This window comes from Leptinotarsa decemlineata, unplaced genomic scaffold (assembly GCF_025532065.1).
Source record: "Leptinotarsa decemlineata unplaced genomic scaffold, Ldec_3_MD MMD2_tig00002974_RagTag_RagTag, whole genome shotgun sequence".
Classification (NCBI taxonomy): Eukaryota; Metazoa; Arthropoda; class Insecta; order Coleoptera; family Chrysomelidae; genus Leptinotarsa; species Leptinotarsa decemlineata.
In genome coordinates, this window is record NW_027412578.1 from 12,446,559 (window position 1) to 12,465,062 (window position 18,504).

Below are 18,504 nucleotides of genomic sequence, written 5' to 3' on the forward strand. Positions count from 1 at the left end.
TATTCGGACATTCTCTAGCCAACTAAAATATTTTCGACAATGCGGTGTTGCCGCTTCTATTAGAAAGCAGTAGCAACTTTGATTTTTCAAATGGAACACTCTGTATATAATATTATTTTTGGAATCTCCAACAATTGCCCGACAACTTTTCTTGATATTTCCCTATACCTATCTGTTACCGTTTTCGAAATAAAAATTAATTTCAATTTTTTTCTTCGAAAATCACGACTTCTAAAAATGCTGATATCTTTTAGTTAAGAAGTACTATGATATCGAAATTTGGTTTGGAGTTAGGTGATACTTGGACACTTCCCACACGTCAGCCTAATCTCCGTTACTTCAATACAGGGTGGTAAAAAAATACAGTTTTTTTGTTTGCTTGAAAAAGTTGCTGAAATTTGATTATTTTAAATGGAACACCCTGTATATTATTGAAAATTCGGATATAGTTAGGTATAGGTATGATATACATAGAAAGAAAGCAAATTTCAGCAGCTTTCCGAATTTTCAATAATATAAAGGGTGTTCCATTTAAAATAATCAAATTTCAGCAACTTTTTCAAGCAAACTAAAAAACTGTATTTTTTTACCACCCTGTATTGAAGTAACGGAGATTAGGCTGACGTGTGGGAAGTGTCCAAGTATCACCTAACTCCAAACCAAATTTCGATATCATAGTACTTCTTAACTAAAAGATATCGGCATTTTTAGAAGTCATGATTTTCGAAGAAAAAAATTGAAATTAATTTTTATTTCGAAAACGGTAACAGATAGGTATAGGGAAATATCAAGAAAAGTTGTCGGGCAATTGTTGGAGATTCCAAAAATAATATTATATACAGAGGGTTCCATTTGAAAAATCAAAGTTGCTACTGCTTTCTAATAGAAGCGGCAACACCGCATTGTCGAAAATATTTTAGTTGGCTAGAGAATGTCCGAATATGCCCTCCATTAAATTTTCAAAGTGATCCGTTGTCTGGTTCACCAGAAACGTCTAATGTGCCATCCACCGTGAATCAGCCTGTATAAATCTCATAGGAATTCATGTTACTTCTGTTAATCAACGCAAAAAGTGTCGTAAAAAATAGTGAACCTAATGGGCGTTTTACACTGCGATTTTTACGAAATCATAAGCGCGCCCGTGAAGTTTCCAGGCAAGTCTAGTTCCTATTTTATCGATTATCACAATTCCAACACCCTCGTGAAAACATTAACCTCCTTAATATTTACCAGATTTCCAAAAGAATGAACTCTGCAAGAAATTTCTTGCATGTCACCAAAGTTGCATTTCATGAAAATATCATGCTGTAAAACTACCATAACTTGCTGGAAAGACCGTCGTGTGATTTATTCACCAGAAGCCAAAGTTTGGCTTCTTCAGTCCAAAAGAGGCTGTTACCGACGAAAACATCAAAAAAGTCCACAAAATAATTTGGAATGACTGCGAAGTGAAGTTGATCGAGATAGCTGAGGCTCTAAAAATATCACTCCAATACCGACTCCAAAGCATCCAGCGTATTCTCCAGATCTGTGCCCCAGCGACTTTTTTCTGTTCTCAGACCTCGAAAGAATGCTCGCTGGAAAGAAATTTAGCGCCGACGATGAGGTAGTCGTCGAAACTGAGGCCTATTTTGAGGATAAAGACAAATCTTACTAAAAAAATGGTATCAAAAAATTGTATGACCGACATGATCGTTGTATCACCCTCGAAGTCAACTGAGTTGAATAATAAATGAAAATATATGTTAGCCTACGAACTGTTCAGACCAATATTAGTGGTGTATCATCATGAATCTAGAAGAGAATTCAAAGAAGGTACGAATCGAATTTATCGTTACTGATATCGTTACCACAATTTCCCGTCAATATTATCAAGCCTATTGCGGATGAAAATCTTACAAAACATTCGAAACTGTCACTATGTTTGAACAGATAATCTATCACTTTATAAACGTTTCGCTTGAATTGTTTGTTGAAGTAGCGATTTTCCTTGATAATCAAACAGAAATGGAAAACACCAAGTGTCACATCTGAAGTGTTATGTCCACTATTCAAACTCGATCGAGTGGTATAGATTATAGATAACACTTCCATGAAACGCTACAATAACAGCTCAAAGATAAGGATTTCAACACTTGACAGGTAGAATTGGAACAGCTGACGTGAAATGAATGTTACTATCTTCCGTTGATAGTTGAAATGATGATCAACGCTCCATTTATTGCACTTCCTGACATTGTTATTGGTACACAAGCACTCTTGAACATAGTGGTTGTTGCAATGAGACATTTCAACGTGGCTAGGCACCTGCTTTTTGTCAGTATCTATACAAGGTCTTTCCTAGTAGGTGTATCGGTTGAAGACTGGTGAAATGGCCTACAAGGTCACCCGACTTGGGTACGTTAGATTTTTTGTTGGATCATTTGAAAACTACAACTTTCAGTACAACTTGAAAATAGTATTGAGTCGGGGTAAAGACCAACGCAACAATTAGTGTGAAGGATTCACCAACATAGCAGAACATGTCAGTTTGTGAATGTCCACGTAGACCTTCGAACTTACAGAAACGATAGCAATCCTGACAGGTGGACGAAAAAGCAATTTTGGTAAAATAAGACCAAATTAAGAATTCATAAAAGAAAAATCAAAATGTAATACAAATCAACAGAAAACATCCAATAAAAATGAGACTATTTTCAAAAGTATCACCTAATTCAATGTAGACATCTGAGAAAGAGTAAACGTCCCTATATAGATCCCTGCGGTACTCCACAAACGATGGTTTTTAATGAACTTTTTTATTTTCCAAAGACCTTCGAAAGACATATTGATTCGTATGCAAGAAATAAATGGACTCAAAATATCTATCATAAATGCTCTCTGCTCTCTCCAGAATTTTTATAGAATTGTCATCATTTTTTTCCTTTTTTGTAAATTGTAAAAACCTTCAACTTTCCAAAGCCGTTTGAAATATAGAAGTTGGGTGTAGTTGGCCTATATAAATAAAATAGGGAACTCTGCAGGTTCACTACTATTATCGAGACTATAATTATTCTGTTCGCGAGATTAGCTGCCTGATCTTAATTACTAATTTTCAAAAAATGATAAAATAAGATATCAACAATACTTCCAAGTTCCATTTCGAACACTCCTAAATACCAAGGCCGACAGTCATCAAAATAAAATTTACTGAATTATCTTCCAACTGGAAAAGGGGGATTTCCATCACTATCAATTTGCAATTGAGATTGTAGTTTTCAAGGTTATTTCTAGTTTGAGTGTGAAATGAAGTTGACGGAAATACTATTACCGCATTTGTTGAATAAAATCAACATTCACCTAACCGTTTAGCTGATAGGCCAGAAAGAAATGTGTGACTGGAATTGAATATGTATAAACAATCGTTCACAATAAAATTCAATTTATCAATCTTGTATGGATAATTTGTTTCTATTTCAGCTCAAAATAGTTTGCAGATTATTTTTGGAGTTTCAAACTATACAGTTTTGTTTCTTATACGAGTATATTCATTTATTATTTCATACTACATTTAGATTTTGCATTTTTTGCTGTATTTATTCAACTGCTTGTAGGTTTAAAACCTATTATACTCTCAAATAAGGGTCCGCAATTCAGCAATCTAAAAGGAAATGTAATTCGTACATCGTACCGCTACCAGCAAAGTTACAAGTTATGACTATGTAGGTTGTTTAATAATAAAAGTCGTGCGCTCATCAAAATTAACAACTTCATTTTATAAGCAAAATACAACTCAACATTATACTTGGAAATATCTTTAAAATTATTTCACTATTTCAATTGACCTCAGAAAACCGATTACACCGATTTCACCGATTACACCGATTTCACTATTTCAATTGACCTCAGAAAACCGAGTTAAACCAGGGATCCTCATCAAATTCCTACTTTGACTTCAGAGTTTTGTAAAATCCACACTTTAAACCACTCAAAACGTTATTAAATTCAACTTTGATTTCAGAATTTTGTAAAACCACCACTCCAATGAATTTTATCAAATTTTGACTTTGACCCACGAAATTTCTTAAATTCAGAGTACAAACTCGGAACTATGTTAAACCCAGATTTTTGTGAAATTCCAACTTAAAACTAATAATTTCATAACTTCGAACTCCTAAATTTTCAATATTTCAACTGCATACAAGAAATTTTGTCAAAATTCCAACTTCAAACAAGAAATTTTGTAAAATGACAACTTCAAACATGAAAGTTTGTAAATTTCCAACTTCAAACTGAGAATTTTATCAAGAATTTCATTGAGTTTCAACTTCCAACTTCAAACTGAAAATTTTATCAAGTTCCAACTTCAAACTGAGAATTTTATTGAGTTCCAGCTTCGAACCCAGAATTTTGTTAAATTCCAACTCCAAACACGAAATTTTGTAAACTCCAAACTAAGAATTTTACTGAGTTCCAATTTAGAACTTGTTGTATTCTGACTGCAAACAAAAATTTTTGTAAAATTACAAATTCAAACACGAATATTTGTGAAATTCCAATTTCAAACTAAGAAATTTGTAAAATTCCAACTTCAGACACGAAATTTTGTAAAATTCCAACTTCAAAATAAATTCGAACTTATAAGTTTGTTAAATTCCAACCTCCAACAAAAAAAATGTAAAATTCCAACCTCAAACAAAAATTTCTGTAGAGTTACAACTCCAAACTAAGAATTTCATTAAGTTCTAACTCCAAACTAAGAATTTTATTAAGTGTCAACTTTGTAGTCAGAATTTTTTGAAATTCCAACTTCAAACGCGAAATTTTGAAAAATCCAACTCCAAACAGGAAATTTGGTAAAATTCCAACTTCAAACAAGAAATTCCGTGAAATTCCAACTTAAAACTAAGCATTTCATTAACTTCTAACTTCAAACACAAAATTTTGAGAAAATACAACTCCAAATACGAAATTTTGTAAAATACCAACTTCAACCAAGAAATTCCGTGAAATTCCAATTTAAAACTAAGCATGTCATTAAGTTCTAATTTCGAATACAGAATTTCATAGAAACTCCAAACACGAAATTTCGTAAAATTCCAACTTCAAACACAAAATTTCAAAAAATCCGACTTGAATGAACTCAGAATTTTTTTGAATTCCGACTGCAAAGTTGGAATAGTAGCTTAAGATGAAATAATTCCAAATATTCAAAGATATGTTGATTCACAACTTTCTCCCAGATCATTCATACCTCTGATAGTGAAACAACAGATCTATGCTTATTAGGAAAATTTATTTTCTCCTTCTTAGATACATGCTGAACTTGTATCAAGTTGAACGATCTATGAAAAAGTGGAATATTTGAAAGTATCGCGTAAGTCATCAAAAGCAATATTGGTGGCTTTTACACGTGCTCCCTATCACATTCATACTTATTATTAAACTCGTGTCGGCTCAGCCCTCGTTCTATTTCAAGATTTTTCAGAGGACAAATAAAATCGTCATAGGATTATCATCACACATACGTTTCGGACGCCATGCCAAAAATTCGAATTAAGATAAGCGTGAGACCAAGGTCAGCATAAGTGAATCTGAATTTCAGTTACGAAATCAGGTATTAAATATATTAATATCAGCTGTATTTTTTCCAATGAGAATGAAAATCGTAGAAGGGCAAAAAATAAATTTTAATGAATTCCGAAATACGGTTAAAACACGATATTTTTCATGTCAGACTTTTGTCAGAGACTTTGGTAACATGCCTTTCAGCAACAGATCTAAAGGGTGTGTATGCACCTTCATTGATTATCTGAATCTGGCTGAAAACATTTCTTGTTTGACAAGGTTTAAAAAATAAAAATCAATAAGTTTCTCGAAAGATTCAACTATTTAATGGGTATCACTACGTCGAATTCTCACTACGTCGAATTACCGCCATGTAAAACTAATTCAAGTTTCGGCAACGTTCGTATTTTGGTGACGTCAGTGAAAGGCATAGAATTCGACGTAGTGAGAATTCGACGTAGTAAGAATTCAATATAATGAGACGTTCTCATTTTAATAATTTTATATCTATATGTGCCATAGCTCAAGCGTACAATTTTACGCTCTCTCTCTCTCTCTCTCTCTCTCTCTCTCTCTCTCTCTCTCTCTCTTTCTGATTCAACGCAAACTTCAACTGCATCGTAAATATACTTTCCTGTTTAGGTTTGGTTTCCGGATTTTGCAGTGGTTTCATTTGGTTACATTCTCCAAACGTTTCAACTCAACTGAGGCAGTCATCTTCAGTTTCAGTTGATTTGTGAAGAAGAGTACTTCAACCATGTCACTGAAGATGACTGCCGCAGTTGCAGTAGACACGTTTGGAGATTATAACCAAAGAGGACCAAAGGAAAACCCCGAAATCAACCAAAACAAAAACATTGACGCCAGACATTAAAGCCTACATTCCTATACAGGGTGTAACTGAACAGGTGTTAAACATTTAAGGAGGTGATTCCTCATCGAAAAAAAAATATAGGATCTTTTATATAAAGAAACTTCATTGGAGCATCCCTTGTTAAGATACAGCCCCTTAAAGATGGTACATAAAATTTGTATAACAATTTTTTTCACAAGCACTGAAAAAGTTACAATATTGAAATTAACCTGACGATTTGTACTACCAAAAAGACACTTAGCCAGTAATTCATTTGGTTGTGAAGGGTGGAAAATGCAACCCCTAAAATTTATTTCCAATGTAACTTTTTGTCTTATTATTTGTTTACCATCTAAAAATTTCTTTCCGATAGCCTGTTCCATTCTAAACAAAAAATGTCTCTTGGGTTTTTTGCCCAAAATAAACCAGTTCGCAGCAAACAATTATTTTACGAACAACTACAGAGATACATCGTCATAAATGCGAACTGGATTCATTGTTATTTTGTAGTTAGTACCAGCATTAAACGATTAAAGGGTAATCAACAAAACTAATTTATTAATAACAAAACATTACGCATGCGTCTAGACGTCGGCGCATTGAGCCACGTATTCGCTCGAATATTCCTGGAGTGTCTCTGATTATTCTGCACGCATCAATGATGCGGTTTAGTCCTCTACATCGCGAACAGGAGTACGATAAACCAAATGCTGTAAATGAGCCCAAATAGAGAAATCGAGAGGATTGAGATCCGGGGATCGAGCGGGTCAGTTCTGTGATCCTCCTCGACCTATCCACTGATTTGCATATGTTTCAGTTGAATGCTGACGTGCTACTTGACTAAAATGGGCGAGAGCCCCATCATGCACAAAAACATATCCCTTCTGATGCCTAAAGGAACTTCCTCCAGCAGTACTAGATGCATTTCTCTTAAAAATTGAACGTATGCCTCACCATTTAATCGAGGAGGTAGAAAATGAGGCCCAATTAAATCATCCCCAATAACTCCGAGCCACACGTTAAGAGAAAACTTCTTGATGGTTAGTTTCGACAATAGCGTGAGGGTTTTCATCAGCCCATATGTGGTAATTATGAAAATTAATAATCTTGTCACGAAAAAAACTACATTCGTCTGTAGATTCTATCGTCTTCAAAAAGTCACAATTTCAAAGCAATCTTTCTAGTACTGGTAGTAGATTGTTCTTCAATCAAATTAGGTACTGCTTCCTCAAGCTGTGGTGTTCGTACTTCTCGATGGCGACCACAATCCTGCGTTCTTTTGCGAATGAACCATATTCTCGTAATCGTTGATGAGGTCGAGCAAATATTCTATGTGAAGGATGCTGCCGTTGAGGATACATTTCAGCATATCTTCTAGAAGCTTCTAACCCATTCCCTGCGACAGACCGTAAACGTAATGCATATCAGCCATTTCCTCATTTGTGTATGCCATTTTAATAACAAGTGAATTATTGAGGTAACAAACTAAGAACAGAAGAACAACACACAATTAGTGTTAATTCAATTCCGAAAATTCACAAACTGACAGCGTCATACCAATTTAATTGTCACTATCGCTAATAGCGTCCTACTAGATAGATTAGTTTTGTATTTTCGCATTTATAACGATGTATCTCTCTAGTTGTTCCTAAAATAATTTTTTGCTGCGAACTGGTTTATTTTGGGCAAAAAACCCAAGAGACATTTTTTGTTTAGAATGAAACAGGCAATCGGAAATAATAAATTTTAGGGGTTGTGTTTTCCACCCCTTACAACCATGGGGTAAACCAAATAAATTTCTGACTAAGTGTCTTTTTGGTAGTACAAAACGTCAGTTTGATTTCAATATTGTATATTTTTTAGTGCTTGTGAAAAAAATTGTTGTACAAATTTTATGTACCCCCTTTAAGGGGCTGTATCTTAACAAGAGATGCTCCAATGAAGTTTCTTTATATGAAAGATCCTATTTTTTTTTTCGATGAGGAATCACCTCCTTAAATGTTTTACACTTATTTAGTTACATCCTGTATACCCTGATACTTTCCTGGTACCAACTGTATGCCATTCATGATTATTTCACCTCCCTCAAGTTTTTTAGCTCAGATTTTTGCGATAATTCCATCAAGAAAATGAAATTCCGGTGACGCATGCATAGTTTAACTATCAATTTGAAATACACTGAATACATTCAAGGTTAGATTTGATTGGATTGTTTGAACAGATATTTGAAGCTTCATCATAAAATTCATTGTAAATATTTAATTAGGTGCCGTAACAGCACAATTATTCGTAGATTCAACAGTGGGAAGTTATTAATAAAATTATCTCTCTATAAATAGATATGCCAAATGGTGAACCACTCACCGATGAACCCTTTCTTCACCAGTTCCAAGGTGAACCTCCTGGTGATCTTCTCGAGTTCATGTTCAGAATACTTCTTGTGGTCGATCTTGACTCCGGCCTTGGCACCACCGAATGGAACATCCACGCATGCGCATTTGAAAGTCATCAAGGCAGCCAAGGCCTTAACTTCGTCTCTGGATACGTCCATGGAGAAACGCATCCCTGAAAGTAAAGAAAAATATGTTCAGTTTGGGTTAAAAGAGTTGATTAACTACTGAAAACTTTTTTCCCAGATTTCCCCTGTAGCGAATAAATATTTCGAGATATGTTTTTATTCCCGAATGATCCTTGATATGTCGTCGAACGTTCTTGTATATTCATGATGGCATTGGAGTATTGTCGCTTTACACCAGTCTTTCTCAATGTGGGCGATAACGCCCCGTTGTGGGCGCTGGAGGCCTATAGGGGGGCAGTAAAGGGCACAGAGAGAGGGCGGTGGCTAATTTGAAAATGTTTTTTGCTTTCAACACAAACTTTACCGCTCCTTTACGCTTAACGAGCGTTTCCTCGTGTAACGCCATCTAGGGGACTAGACAGTAACTACTTCCTGTTCAATAATTGTCAAACTGTACATTAGATGGCGGTAAGCTTCAATGCGAAGCGAGAAGTTTCTAGTCTCCATTCTCGCAAGTACTAGGCCTGCCCGCTACCTCATATAAAAGCGCGCGCGCCATCCAGCCAGTAATGTCATTCGACGATATTACGAAAACAAGTGAATTCAGTTAGCGACTAGCTAGGTGTTGCTGTACGTGTTGTGGTGGATAATGTGAGTGGTGTCATTAGCAAGTTTTTAATACTCGATTCTTTACTTCGGCATTTTTGAAGACAAAATTAAGTCGGAAGCAAAAAAGAAGAAACGGAAGTTTAGCGCGGAATATATGAAATATGGGTTCATTGAAAATTCCACAAATCCATTTTCGAATGAAGCCCTTAGGCTACAAGATCATTCAAATAAAATGCATTCAGATAAAAAAGACAAAAGTGTGTCTTATTTTCAAGAACTGGAAAAGAAAAACTCAGCTCAGCCAACTGTGTCAAAACTTTTTTTCGGCGGCTTCTAAGCAAGACGACGACGAGCTTCCTACAATATCTCTTTGCTAATTGCTCAAACAGGTAAACCTCACACTATTGGAGAGGATTTAATTTTACCGGCAATAAAAGAAGTAACTAATAACCACTGTGCTCCATAAACCAGCGGCAGTTATTATCTGAAAAATTCCTTTAAGCAATAGTTCCGTGCAAAGATGAATTGATGAGATGGCTGAAAACATTGAAGAGTCATTGTGCAATCATCTGAAGACTTCTAAATTCTCAATTCAGTTAGATGAGCCCTCTTTACCAACCAATGAGGCATTGTTGTTGTCATACGTGAGGTTTATTAAAAATGAGAAAATATATCAAGAACTACTATTTGTCAGACATTTAGAGACAGATACAAAAGAAGAAACCATATATAATACACTGGAAAAATTTTGTGATGTAGTCCAGTCATTATAGTAACTTCACCTCGGAATTCGAGATACCCAGCTGTAAGTCTGTAAATACTTGTATATGGACACCCTAAAAGTTGTCTCAAAACCTACATATGGTAGGGTGTAAGCAACTATTAAATTTCAAGGTCAAAGGTCACAAAAATCGGTTTTTTGCGCTTTTTTTGGAAATATCTCATTTCCTATGGGTTTTTTGCTATTTGTATTTATTATCAATATTGTAGAATACAAAATTCTCTACAAATTTTGTTTAAAAAAATTTTTTATACGGTGAACCGTTTTCGAGATAGAGGGCGGAGAGCACGCGGTCACAGCATCACTTCAGGTCAACCGGTGCCTCCGGTTGAAAACGCGCCATATATAGTTGATGAACTATCGATAAATCAATGATTATAAATATTTGTCAATTTTTATTAACTATTACATTATATTTTATCATTTTTTTCCTAACTTATCCACTTTTTATTCAGCATTAATTTATTTAACAACACTTACCTGCCCATGTAATTGCAGAATTGTTAATGAAAATATAGGAATTATATTTGAATTTTATCCTAATTAATATATATAACTTCTTACATGATGAAAAAAAAAACAAATACATTATGAATTAATCTTTTTATTGAAAAATATCATTGAATACATTTATTTTTATTGAAAGTAAAGAAATGGAATAAAGGGTACAAAAACTACAATTTATAATTTTAATCATCTTCTTCCTCTTCATCGTCGTCTTCTGGCTGCTGGTAAATTTCAAACTGATCTTCATTATCGTCTTCAACGACATTTGTCTCAAGTTCTTCCATGATTTCGGGGTCAAAGGTTCCATCTTCGTTAATGTCGCTCTGATATGGTAGAGCATTGAGACAAGCTTGCCCTTTACATTGGCCACAAGCTAAAGAGCATTGCAAGCCCGCTTTCCTGCATCCACATCGCGAACCACAACCACTCTTGCAGTTGCAGAAAATTGTATTTAGCAAATATTCTGGAGCAGGTGGTAAAATTGTCGTTTCGCATTGCCCAACCCCATACCTGGGGTTCCAAATTTGAACTTGATAATATACACGGTTGAAATGTTGATGAGCAGCTGCACTTGTTGGTGGAATATTTGAAAGCTGCACAGGTTTATTAAGTTTTGTAGACTTGACGTAATGCATATAACGAAGATGATCGAGACTTTTCACAGATTTCTGAGCATTATAGACTGCCAATAAGGTTTGAGTTCCACTCTCTAATAATCTCTGGGCCGAACAATTTTCTTCCTCAAATGCTGCAGCTAGTTCATCCAAATTTGTCAGTTTCCCAAAAACTTTTAAAAATGATTTTTTTCCCTTTTTAAAAAGCGCAGAAGTTGTGTCACAGCCACTTAATGCGTGCAGAAATAAAATATGTTTTTTAGAATGAGGATAATTATCAAAACTTTTAGTCGAGTATATCTCCGTTTTTACATTACCTTTCCCAACTTTTTTAAAGAAAATTTCTTGTTCGTAACACAGTGTACGTCCAATTAAAATGACAAGTAAATCAATATCTTGTCCAATTATAACTGCAGTTTTTTTAGACTTTGATTCTTCAATTGCAGTTTCAACAATAAGAACATCCGCATCATCTCTGGCTTGTTTAGTAGTAATATTTGCAGCTTGTAATTTTTCAATTAACATATTAATGAACTTATCTTTGTTATTTCGATTTGATAAGAATTTTTCTTGAGTAACTGGTACAACCATTGTTTCATCGAAACAAACTTCATACGTTTTTGAAAGTGCAGCAGGTCTTCTCTGCTGCTCCATAGCTTTTACGTTCTTACTGTAGTCTGAATATCCGTCAAATACAACAATTATTTTGGAACTGTAATGCCTTTGTAAATAATTTATGTATTTATCAAAAATAATAGAAAAAGTATCTTCTCTGCTCCATACAATATGAATAGATATAGATTTAATGCATGAAGAAAATGATAAAATATAATATAATAGTTAATAAAAATTGACAAATATTTATAATCATTGATTTATCGATAGTTCATCAACTATATATGGCGCGTTTTCGACCGGAGGCACCGGTTGACCTGAAGTGATGCTGTGACCGCGCGCTCTCCGCCCTCTATCTCGAAAACGGTTCACCGTATAAAATTTTTTTTTAAACAAAATTTGTAGAGAATTTTGTATTCTACAATATTGATAATAAATACAAATAGCAAAAAACCCATAGGAAATGAGATATTTCCAAAAAAAGCGCAAAAAACCGATTTTTGTGACCTTTGACCTTGAAATTTTATAGTTGCTTACACCCTACCATATGTAGGTTTTGAGACAACTTTTAGGGTGTCAATATACAAGTATTTACAGACTTACAGCTGGGTATCTCGAATTCCGAGATTCTTACCTAATTTAAGCTTAAATGACTGGATTAATGAGAAAGAAATTCCACTGGAGAATATTATATCAGCTGCTACGGATGGCGCTCCGGCTATGACAGGATGTCACAAAGGCTTCATAGCGTACTAGAAAAATAAAATTCCAGATGTGCTCGCTGTAGATTGCGTCATTCATAGGCAACATTTGGTTGCGAAAAAGTATAGTAAGCGCGTCTCTCAATCATAAAATCCGAAACAGTTCTTTAAATGACAGATTATTTAATCAGCTTTGTGTTGCTAATGATGAAGATTTCAACCGATTGCTATTTCACACAGAAGTGCGTTGATTATCAAGAGGTAACTGTCTGACTAGATTTTAAAATCTATTTGACTCTGGAAAACAAAGACAAAGAACTGCACGACAACCTCATCACTTCAAAGAATGATATTGCGTACTTGACAGACCTGTATAAATTAGTTAATGATGTCAATCTCCAACTTCAAGGTGACGACTTGAATTTGATCGAAACAAAAAATGGCATTGCTGCTTTTGTAGCCAAATTGCTCTTATACAAGAATAATATCGGCAGACGCGAGTTTCGCAATTTCCCTAATTTGTCAGCAGTATCTTTCAACAACGACAACTTGCTTGTTTACTGCCAATATTTGGAGAACCTCTACAGTGACTTGGCAGAACGATTCCAGGGCATTTTAAAATTGGAAATACCAGAGTGGTTGTTGGATCCTTTTTCAAATGTCAACACAGCAGAATCACCCCAACTGGAAGAAAAACTCATGGAACTGATAATGAACGAGGAAATAGAAATGAAATTCAAAAATGGATACCAAGAATTTTGGCTACAAAAGCCAATTCCGCAATTGTACCCTGGATTGTGGTCTTACGTTCAACGATTTTTTGATAGCATTCCCATCATCGTATTCGTGTGAACGTGGATTTAGTGCTGTGACAACGTTGCTAACTAAAAAGAGAAATCGGTTGCAGATTACCGAACGCGGTGACTTACGGCTGTTTTTGTGTAAATTCGAGCCCGATATTAACAAACTTGTTAAAAATCATCAAATTCATCCTTTACGTTAGATTAGTTCTGAAATTCAAATTGAAATGTTCGTTTTAATAACATGAATAAAACGTTTCCTGATGTTACAAAATGGTGTTTCATATTGCCCTCATCAGAAAGTATTATTTTCACATGACACACATAATTTAATTATTAAAATAATGACTGCCATTGTGATTCTTAAGATGTAGTAAAGTAAAAATATTTGGTGAGCGCTAAAAAATAATGTATTCTCGAAGTGGGCGGTAGACAAAATAAGTTTGAGAACCTCCGCTTCACACGGACGATTCGAAGTTCAGGTGCTTGACGTCACACATGATACACTGCCAGTGGCGTTTCGTTCTGACGCTCGCTCGCCATGGGCGTAATGATATTAAAGCTGTAAAAAAACTATGAGATATTGATAGAACATGAATTTCAAGGAGCACTGTAAATCACTTGTGAAAAATTCTTGAATCATGTTGTAAGATTGCTCGCGTTCAGTCTACTCCCAGAAAGGGCAAGAAAAATCTTCCAAATAACTATAGAACAACCGCTTTGCTATCAGTGCTATAAAAAATCACGGAGAAAGTCGTAAACCACCATATCCTGAATTATTTGAAAAGATTTAACATCTTGAGCGGTCATCAATATGATTTTCGGAAACTAAAAACAAGCGACCTTCTATCGTATGTCACCCATATTTGGAATAACGCAATTGAGGAACATGGAGAATCAAGAGCTGTTGCGCTTGATATTTCTAAGGCCTTTAACAGTGTGTGGCATGAGGGTTTGCTGGCCAAACTTCGATGCTATGGTTTGACGAAGCATTTCTGTGTATGGCTCGTCATTTTCCTGAAAAAACGTTTCCTACAAGTAGCTGTCGATGGATATTTCTGGAATACTTTGACAATCAACGTTGGTATTCCCCAGGGATCCAAACCTCTTTTTATTGTATATCAAAGACATATTGGAAAAAACCAAGGATCCAATATAGAACGATTTTCCAAATGGATTTAATCTCCAGCGATTAAAATCCAATGTGAATCGCTACTTTCGCACAGGCACCGCTTTAAGAGCGCCTTAAGGGTTTTCCTACAATGCTTGTGTTTTGTCCTTAAATGAAAAAAATGTTTTTTTTACAAAAAATTGTAGTATTTTTTAAAATAAACAATATTATTATTATTACAGTCTGAAAGAAAAGTTCCCATGCAAGGTTCTGATGTATTCCAAGTCATTCATTTATAAAAGTGAAGAAAATTCATACCAAACTGAAACAATGTTTCATCAAGAACAGCTCGTAAACAATATTTTCAATAACGTCGACCTTAAAAAGACAATGGCGCAATACATGTGTTAAAATGATTGACATAGGGGTCAACTATCAATTTGTTCGACTGAGATGAAGATTCGAATCGTTCAACTCCTTGTTTATTCCTTCCAACTTCAATATTTATTCTGCCTTTTTATCTGTTATTCAACGTTGATAAGTTCATTTACCCTTTTTTTTAATCTGACTTCGAAGCTGTTAAGAATGATCAAGAACATCATTGAAATATAATACAATATGAAGGAACTTTTCAATGTCAAACAACGTGCCACCAACTCTCGAATTTGACCTTGGAACCGTGTAATAATTGAATTCGACGACTGTATCGGATTAGCCATAAAACTCATAATAGTGTTAGCAAATAGATGGTTAGATAAGCGAATTGCGTGACACTCCTTTTTTATCGACCAATAAAAACCCGATACGACATTTGCCAGACCGACGGTGTTTGTTGCCAGGTGAGGCAATTATGACGTTAATTAAAACATAATTTCTTCCTGAGTAGATACCTTGTACTTTGTTTATTCTTTAACCGAACTGTTCATAATTGTAATGGTTATCGTAGAGGTTCTCAACCTTTTTCGGTTTTTTTCAATCCGCCCTGGCGTCAATCTTTTTTGGCTTGCGTCTCCTTAAATAAACCTTTTTTGGGACGCCCTTTATGCATCAGATTTTTTTCTAAGCTTTTGACTTTATTGAGAAATTGGAAAAATTTCTGATACGGATTGGAATTTTGTCAGCATACACGATTTTTGGACCAAAAATTCGAGAATTGGAAATTCCATGAAAATTATGGAATTGTTTAACTGGAGCCGCACCGCACGCTTTGGGAATCACTGGGTCAACATGGTAGATGGTTGAGATCAAATCAAATCAAATTTATAAATGTATAAAAGACACATCATGTAAACTTATTGAACTAATCATAACAGTACCTACAAGCTACAACAGTACAAATACAAAATAATGCAGAGGAAGCTATCCGTAGACGGGGACCTGAAAGATAGAACGAATTCACCTATAGAATTATGGAACTACTAGAATACTGTGTACGTAACTGTTTTTTCCAACTGAAGGACGAATTATTCACACAAGCTGAGGGAGTGCCAATGAGATCGCCACTTTCACCAGTCATAGCCAACATATATATACAGTGGACTGAAATTCTGGCCATTGAAGAAACCCACAAGAAACCTCTTCGTGAAACACATCAACAGCGTGAGACCTTCCATCAATTTCACAATGAAGAAGGAAATCCACAACGAATTGCCATTCTCAGAGGTTTTGGTGAAGAGGACCGACACTAAATGGGAAACATCTGTATACCGAAAACCCACTCATACGGGACAGTATCTGAACCACGAATCCAACCACCATCAATCGACTAAAAGAGGAATCATCAAGACTCTATTAGACCGTGCTTTTGGGCTCTGTAATACGAAGGAAGGTCTCGAGAAGGAACTAGACATCATCAAAAATGATCTTCAACGGAATGGCTACTCCAAAGCGATGGTAGGAGCCTCGCAAGGAAGAGAAGCCGCCACAACCAGTGCTTGCCCTTCCCTACATCACAGGATTGTCGGAAAGGATAAGAAGAATTGGGTTCAAGTACATCAAAACCTGCTTCAGATCCGGAAACACCATCCGAAGCAGCCTCACGAATACCAGGCCACCAAACGCGGACTGCAATTCCAATTATTGCTTTTACCGGATACCCTGTGAGTGCAGCAAATCCTATATCGGTGAAACTAAGAGGCCATTGAAAGTCAACATTGCCGAGCACAAGAGAAACACACAGCGAGGAGAAACCGCCAAATCGGGAATATCAGAGCATGCTTGGACTAGTCAACATAACAACAAGTAGTCACAAACTGAGATCGTCCACAGGGAGGAACACTGGTTCAAGTGGAAATCCAAAGAAGCTGCGTTCAGCTAAGCTAGCGTAGAAATACACAACATATGGAAACCTGTGATCAAGCGAAAATCGGTCAACTCCCGCTAAACCAGTGAAACGGAGGAAGGGAAGAGGAGATAGGTGACCTAGAAATAGTCATCTCTCGGAGGAATAATCCAGTCATCACCCGAAGACGATTGTAGATACTAACAATCGAAAAGTCGTGAAGTAACTTGGTTTTGAATATTTTTCAACTTTCAATTCTTTGCTTATTTTTTATTTTGTAATTTCATTTCAGTTTTATTGCTATTTTCAGCTATTCTTTTCAATTGTATGTTATTTCAAAGATTTCAAATCATATTATACAAGTTCGAACTAATAAAATTCAACGTGGAGCATTATCAATCACATTCAAACTTCATATGTTTTATTCGAAAACTCCATACATCTATACATCTGTCTATCATTTAAAGTATAAATTGTTGATATTTGCTTCGAATCTGTCAACTTGCATTAAAAACTTGACCCTCAACTTCACTGGATGTTTGTAAATAATATTCTTGAACAGTGGATGCTACAAAGCATATCGTAACTCTTAATTTTCATAAACTCTCTTATGATCGAGTCTTGTGATTAACTGAGAGTGTTTTATTAGGTGGTGAAACGATTCGTAATAGAACGATGTAGGTCAAGTGCTATAAGAACAGGCGGAGATAAGTTTCGAAAATATAATTAGAACGAATATTTGAAAGATAAAAGTAATCTCGGTCTTTATCTTAAAGGGGACTGAGGTATAAGATAGTTGGTTCCGTTTTCAACAATTTGAGACTATTTGTACTAATTTTTACCAAAAAAACATTTCAAAAATTCATGAGTGCTGATAATTCAAACAATCAGATGTTTCTTTCGTTCTATTTCTTTTTTTTTCAGAGTACCAAGATCAGAATGGACAAATATTCAACATAAAAAGTATGGAGCGTCCATACTCCGAGACTAGAAAAGCAGTAAAAAATGTCAGGAATATTTTCAATTCCTGAATTTCTTTGAATAAGTCCAGTTCATCATGTGGTTATTCAGGTAATTTGCTTCGATAATCCAATCATTGAAATTAAAATAAAGCGACACTGTATGATTTTGACATAAACTACCAATCTGTAGAAAAACTTGGGTTCAAGTTCTACTCATGGAAGTGAATACTTTTCAAAAGTATGATAGAGATGAACGATACTTGATGAAAATCCATTGTTACTTATTTAAAAACACAATTGCAAGCTCACAAAACTATGCCACGTATTTTGCTATACAATAGTATATTCAGGCGTCAAAATACTGCGTCTTCGGGCATCACAATACTGCATATTCGGGCGTCACAATACTGTATCTTCGGGCATCGCAATACTGTACTTCGAGCATCGCAATACTCCATCACAATACTGCATATTACGGTGTCGCAATACTGCTAATTCGGGCGTCACAATACTGCATATTCGGGCGACACAATACTGCATCTTCCTTCGACCCAATACTGCATATTATACTGCATCACAATACAGCATATTCGATCCTCACAATA

The 18,504-nt window shown here is 35.3% G+C and overlaps 1 protein-coding gene across 2 annotated transcripts in view; it reads right to left on the reverse strand.

The window, feature by feature from the left end:
* Positions 1–18,504, reverse strand: part of Gdh (glutamate dehydrogenase, mitochondrial) — a 39,533-nt gene that overhangs the window by 15,899 nt on the left and 5,130 nt on the right. For both annotated transcript variants that reach the window (XM_074177493.1, XM_023162126.2), the window contains exon 2: positions 8,765–8,965. In XM_074177493.1, the coding sequence (XP_074033594.1) occupies positions 8,765–8,965 (201 nt within the window). The remainder of the gene's footprint in view (positions 1–8,764; positions 8,966–18,504) is intronic.